At 44.9% G+C, this 6664-nt stretch overlaps 1 protein-coding gene across 1 annotated transcript; it reads left to right on the top strand.

The window, feature by feature from the left end:
- Positions 1-3868: 3868 nt before the first annotated feature.
- LOC103769120 (small EDRK-rich factor 1-like) lies at positions 3869-4588 on the top strand (the record flags this gene model as incomplete). Its single annotated transcript, XM_008936295.1, has 2 exons — positions 3869-4005; positions 4516-4588. Coding segments are annotated over 2 exons (210 nt in total), but the record flags the coding sequence as incomplete, so codon positions are not given.
- Positions 4589-6664: the final 2076 nt, after the last annotated feature.

Genomic DNA, 6664 nt, shown 5'->3' with positions numbered 1-6664 from the left:
AGGAGCGTCCTGCTGCAGGGTCTGGACGGCGGCTGGAACTGCAGCAGCAGCAGCGCTCGGTTCCGGGCCTGGTCACCGGCCAGTCTGCACACAAGGGGCTCTTCTGTAGCTGCCGAGGGCGTCGTGCCACGCTGTTTGAAGGATAGCTCTGAGGGCTGTCGTTGGAAGGGCAACAGGACTGATAATTGTCACCCTGTTCTAGGTGATGTTGGTATGTGTAGTCTAAGATGGTGAAGAATTGTGAACCAAACCTAGAATAGTCCAGCTCACCTCCCTGGTGTGGTTGCTGTTTTGTCTTGTGCGTGTTATGTTTGGCAGTATGGTAACGGCCTGTGTTTAATTGAGGAGGTGCTTTTGCATTCAAACCCAGGAGTATGTAGCTTTGAAGCTGCTCTGTTGCTGGAAGTGTAGGTAAAGACCTGGGATTAACAGTTTGTTTGCTGGTCAGACCTTGACTGTGACAGAGGTGGGTTTATGGTTTCTGCTGATGCTTTTTCCCCTGTTCTGGTTGGTGCTAAAATAAATGTAACGTTGAAAAGAGGCACAGCATCCCATACCTGAACACTTCATTTTTATAATAGCCTAGTTTAATGCAGTACATGAAATGCTAGAGGTGTAGAAGTTATGTTGTGGTACCATACAGTCCAGTCTTAGCTGCAGTGTCTGTGTACAGAATTCAGTGCTTTGTTGACAATCAGACTTGGACAAGACCCTGTGATTTCAAATAGACATAGAACAAGAATAGGTTGCTTATCAATAACTTCTTACCATGCCTCTTGAGTTCATTAATTCATGGTACTTGTTGCTCTGCCAAATTTTAGCAGAGACTTATTCTGAAAACAGTATAAATTTGTGAAGATGGTGATGACTAGGTGAATTGGAGAGTGGTTTTGTCACTTGTCTTCTATTATTGCTTAAGTTTTGCATCAGAAGTGTCTGTTTACTGTTGCTTTCTGGTTTTGGGACATGGGGATAGGCACTTTGTTCTGCCTTAAATGATTAGGTGGTTTACTGCTTAGAAAGCACTCTAGGGCTGATGACCTTGGCAGTGAATTCTTACTGCAATTCTGTGACTTCCTTTCAGCAGAGATAACTCCTGCTTGTTCTAGTGCTATTCAGAGGTCTTTTGTTTATCTTTCTTGTGAAAAATACCTGGTTTCTGCAGTTGGAAGAGCACAGACGACAGGCTGAGCTGAGGCAGGCAAGGGTGGGGATGCTCAAGCATAGGTATAAGTAGGAAGAGTGTAGTTTGTGGCAGCTGTGCTTGGGTTTCACATTACAGGAAGCTGATTTGTCCTCTGTCAGGAATGGACCACACTTCATGGAAGATTAGGTTGATAATACAGAATGTAGAGAACAGAACCATCTCTCTTGGAGACAAGGATACTCGTGCAGCATCCCAGGTGAAGTACAGGAACCAAGCAGTCCTTTGCAGTGTTTACTTGGAACCAGGGATGGTGTAAGTGAGGTTTTTTGAACAGTTGTCTGGCTCTGTGTCCCTTGTGTGCATACTGTATGGCTCTGCCTTCCTACCTGCTCTGCTTTGCCATGCAGGAGTGGCAGCCAAGCTCTTCAGTGTGGGTCTGAAGTTCACAATCTTACCACCTGTAAGGAGTAATGCTGCAGACATCCTGCATGATGTTTGTGTGGAAAGGAAGGAAGTGCATAAGGGTCAAGGTGGAGGGTTACTGCTGTACCAGTTCTGACAAGAGCAGTGTTTTGACTTCCTGCCTCTTTCCTCATGGTGGAAGAGGATATTGTATTTCTTTAAGCACCACAGAAGAGCTGTTTTGTGTCTGTTAGCTTGTTCATATGACACGCGTGCCTCCTGAGCACCACAAAACTCAAGAACCATTTATAGCCAGGAATGTATCATCTGCTCATGGGTCATCAAGCTGTAATCAACAACAGTGCTGCCAGAGATAGATAGCTGTTTTATTTCAGTTTCTGAACAAATAGTGCCCCTTCTTCTGTTGTGGATTTTGGGGACAGGGTGTCAATGAATGCTAGTGAGGAGGATGGAGCAGGAGTTCTCTTATCTTTTTCAAAAGGTAGTACTTGATGTGTGGACCCAGGTGAGGTGCATCTTGCAAGGCAGGAAGCACCAGTCACAGTGTGCTGTTTTTATCTGGGTTTCTGGCACCTCTTGCCAGAAGTGTATGATGCTGAGAGGCATGCCCAGAACCCCTGCTTCTGCAGGGTCGCCCTTGGCCACTTGATGCAGCAGGTACCTTTGTCAGCTCAGAAATGGAGTGAGTACAAAGCTGTGGGTTGTGTCAACAACTTGCTGTTTAAAATTGGCCTAGTCCTAAACTCCTTCAGCAGCATGAAGGTTCTCCTGCACGTGAGAGCATTGGGGTTGTCCACTCCACTGTGTGCAGGGACATAGGCACTCGCCTATTTTGGGAAAGTGGTCAGCAGCTTTGCTCTGAACAAAAGGTGTCCTGATGAGGAACTGCAGATTTAGTTGTCTTAACTTTATCAGCCCTGCTCTTTGCAAGGGGCTCTGTGGTATGTAGGTGGTGTGTGAGGCAGGACACAGGAACAGTCACCAAACCATGGATGAAATGCAGAGAGTAAATTTATTCTTGTTACCTTGCAGACTGGGGGGACCTCTGCAGCAGTGCCCAGGCAGGGGGATGCAGGCACCATGGAGCTTGGTCTTTGCTGGGGGGTGGTGCTGAACCTGCTGCTTTTGGCAGTGTACTGGGGATTTTTGCAGATGTAGTTTTCCACTGTGTTTTCATCTTTCTCACAGCAGGGCGGGAACCCCAGGCATGTCTGGTAAGGTGCCCCCAAGTCCTTCACAGGCCTGTGTTATCTAAACAAAGATGTTCTGCTCGTCAAGCACACAAGACTACACAATGATTAGTGTGATAGATGCTTTTTTTGACACACCAGCTGCAAGTCACTTGATCATGTTTACCATCCTCCCTTCCAGTCTTCCCACAGCAGTTGAACAGAATCTGGGGGTGCAGCAGCTCTGGAGCTTCAGCCTTGTACTGCATACAGGCCAGGGGCCTTGGAGCAAAAATAAATCCTACCTACATGTGGCTGCTTGTGTACTATGTGGTCTTTTCTGCTTTCATGTTTCCCAGAGTTAAGGCAACTAGTGTTTGGCAGTCCCAGCTGAGCTGATGATGTGTGAGTGCCCAGTAATACATTATGAGTCCTGTGTGAAGTGGTTTTGGGGTCTTTACCTGGTTAAAAGTTCCTATAGGTACCTAGGTGGCATCTCCAGTTCTTTGTAGAACAGTATGAGACCCCTAACTGCTATCACTGATTGTGAGCAAGACTTAAAAGGCTTGTGGTGCTTGACCATGGGATCTGATGGAATCAGTCAGTGGTTTTGTATCACGGCACCACAGAGTGAAAGCAGGTAGATGTTTCTGGATTCCAAATATAGCCATTTGCTTTTTGATTTCTTAGAGGGTAGAGTTTGAGGGATTTCACAAACTCTGAGGCTGCCCACATTTTAATGCTGTTCTTTCAGTCTAAAATGAATTTGTAAGCTGTATTGGATGCTGGAATCTGAAGTAGAGAGGATGGCTCCTCTTTAAGTTATTGTCATCATTTTGCCTGAGCTATTGATGAGGTGGTCTGCCTATTTTTTTGTGTGTGGAAAACTGCACTGTGTGTCTGCAGGGAACACTGGAATGGATTTTGTTGATCTCTTGGACATGACCTATAGAAATGTAGCTGTGAGAAGTAGCTGGTGTTCATGCCTTCCATTGTTCACTGGAGGAGGCAGCTCTGGTGGGAGATACTGCAGCCTCAGAAGACACTGATGCACCAGCTCTACAGACTGAGCTGGATTTTACCACTTTTGGAACAGACGTTTATGCAGGAGAACTGTAAAAGGTGGTAGTACCCACGTGAACTGTATTATCTTGCAGGTGGGAACCAGCGTGAACTTGCCCGTCAAAAGAACCTGAAGAAGACTCAGGAGACCCACAAAGGGAAAAGGAAAGATGACAGCTTGTCTGCTTCTCAGAGAAGGCAGAGGTAAGATCTAGTAAAGTTGGCTGAAGTGGTTGGGGAAAGGAAGTCAGAAAGAATCCAGTGTATTAGCTGAAACAGCATTTAGGTACTTTACTGTGATGCATGGTCCATTCTCCTGCCAGAGCATAAACTGTGGATGTGGGTTTTACTGGGTCTGCTGTCAAGCAGATTTATTTTTGGTTAGACCTGAATTTCTTTGAGTGGCTTTTTGCCCGGTATGAACAGGAAAAGATATGTGTAATACTTTCTTGAAGTATTTTTTGATGTTTGATCCATTGTATCTCTTATTTCTAAAACTAAGAATTCTGTCTACTACTGCAGTAAATTGTCTGCCTTATGTGGTACTGTACAGGCTAATAGAAGCAGTGTATGCATGGCTAACTGAGAAGTTTTTTACTTACCTTTTTTCTCTCTTGAAATGGGTGTTGCTGAAGGGCAAAAACAAGCTGAAGGAGACTCGGCTTAGACAAAGAGCAAGCCAGCATCTGAAATCCAACTGTTCTTTCTTCACAGAGACTCTGAGATTATGCAGCAAAAGCAGAAAGCGGCTAATGAAAGGAAGTCTTCTCAGGCAGGAGGACAATGAGCTGTGCACGGGGAAGATCAGAGTGCACCAATGAAGCAGAACAGCCTAGAAGATATTCATGAAAGTGTCTGGCCCTTAAATGTCTGTCTCACAGAGTTTTTCAACTAGCATTAGTGTTAGTGTTTTCTGGTTAGCATAGACTTAGATGTCTGGAGTGCTGTTTCAAATCTGGCTATGCTCTTCTGCATGCACATGAATAGAAGTACAAAGCAATTGCTTTATTCCAGCTTCTGCTCTGTGTGTTGGTTTCACTTAGTGATGGTTCCAGTAATGAATTTCTGCATCTACAGTTAGACCAAGTTTTCTTTCCTTAATTCTTGAAGTACATCTTCATTCAGAATGGAACATCCTTGTAAAATGTGCTTAACTTCACAGAGGTCTAAACTGTAAATTGCAGTTTATTTTTGCAATAAAATGTTGCATGAAATACTGTCTGAATCTGAAGTGGTTATACTTGATAATCCATTGGTTTCTAAGAAGTCACCAAGAACACAAAGAACAGACTTGTGGAGCGATGCAAGTATAATATGGAAAAAGTGTAAAACACAGATTATAGGCAATATAAGATGCAGTGATAGGCTTTCACTACAGAAGAAGATGCCTATGGAGCTGCAGACTTCACTGGTGTGTGTAACTGACAGTAAATCTACTACTGATAATAGCTTTAGACCAGCTGCAGGCTTGGAGTAAATGAACTGCAGATGTATGTAGATCCTGGAATTGCTATGAAATGAAGAAATTGACTCAGCAAATGGTTTTCCTTGTCAGCAGGTATTCTTTACTATGGTGCTGAGGCCACACTGGGGATTTTCCACCATAAGTGCCCCCCGACCTGATAACTCTGTTTATATTTGCAAGAGTATTCCATATTCACAGTCGTTCCCAAAATCGTTAATATTAACATCGCTTTCCTAAGAAATGAGTCTGGAAACCGCAGACCGATTACCCCGTGGTCTCTTCTGCCATCTAGTGACTCTTTTAGGACTCGCAGCTGTTCTACTCTAAAGGCGGTCGTGTGCTTCATCCGGTGGTCGTGTCATCGTCTTCATCACTTGTGCGCTAAATGAACCTTCCGCTTCAGCAGCTTTTGACGCGTTCTCAGTAATAGATGCTTAGCTAAGTGATGTATAGGTACAAAATTGTAACATTTGCCTATTCAGCTATCAAGTCTCTTGATCACCTATTAGTCTTTAATTACATGTAATTTAAGCATCCTGCTTCCTAACAGTATGGTATTGAATGAAGTTAGCATATAGGTCAAGAGGTCTTGGAGACCAATTTAAAACCTAATCATGCTAATTTAAACTTAATCACAATGTACAAGTTTCAGCAGCTTCCCTTTGGCTGTGTCACTAAAGTGATTTTAAAATTGCTGCTTGAACCAGCCTTGAGAATAAAACTTCATGTGAGAAAACACAGCACTGGCTTCACAGTCATGGTTGTGCTGTATGCTGACTGAGGTAGAAGGGGCTTGTCTGTGGAAGGAGAGCACCTTGGAGTCTTTGTCTTGGGTCTATCTCAAAGGGATCCAAGTGCTTGTACTGTTAAGAGGCCCTGGGCGCAGTTGAAGAGAGTCTGAGGAAAAATGTGTCTGCTTTTGGCAGTGTAACCCCTGCAGTGGTGAGAAGTTGAGCCCCTGTTTTGGCATGCTTGCAGCTGCTGTGCTCACCAGGTGCTTTGAAACAGGTTTGTGGCTGTGAGCCTAGGGCACCTGCTGGGTGAGTTCCACCAAAACTCAGTTCAGGGTGTGGTGGAGCTTTGGGACCTCAAGCCTGAGAATTGGGCCCATGTGAACCTCATGAGGTTCAACAAGGGCAAGTGCAAGGTCCTGCACCTGGGTAGGGGCAGTCCTCATTATCAGTACAGTCCAGGGATGGTGTGGTAGTGCCTGCTGGGACAGAACTGGTTACAAGGGTGTGTGGTGGCAGGATGAGGGGCAGTGGTTTTAAAATCAAGCAGGGGAGATTTAGGTTAGGCATTTGGAATAAGTTCTTTACTAGGGGAGTGGTGAAACACTGGAACAGGCTGCCCAGTGAGGTGGTGGAGGCTGCAAGCCTGGAGATGTTCAAGGCCAGA

This window comes from Merops nubicus, unplaced genomic scaffold (genome assembly GCF_000691845.1).
Source record: "Merops nubicus isolate BGI_N331 unplaced genomic scaffold, ASM69184v1 scaffold34282, whole genome shotgun sequence".
Taxonomy (NCBI): domain Eukaryota; kingdom Metazoa; phylum Chordata; class Aves; order Coraciiformes; family Meropidae; genus Merops; species Merops nubicus.
The sequence above is the reverse complement of the archived record's forward strand: the minus strand, read 5'-3'. Positions and strand labels throughout refer to the sequence as shown.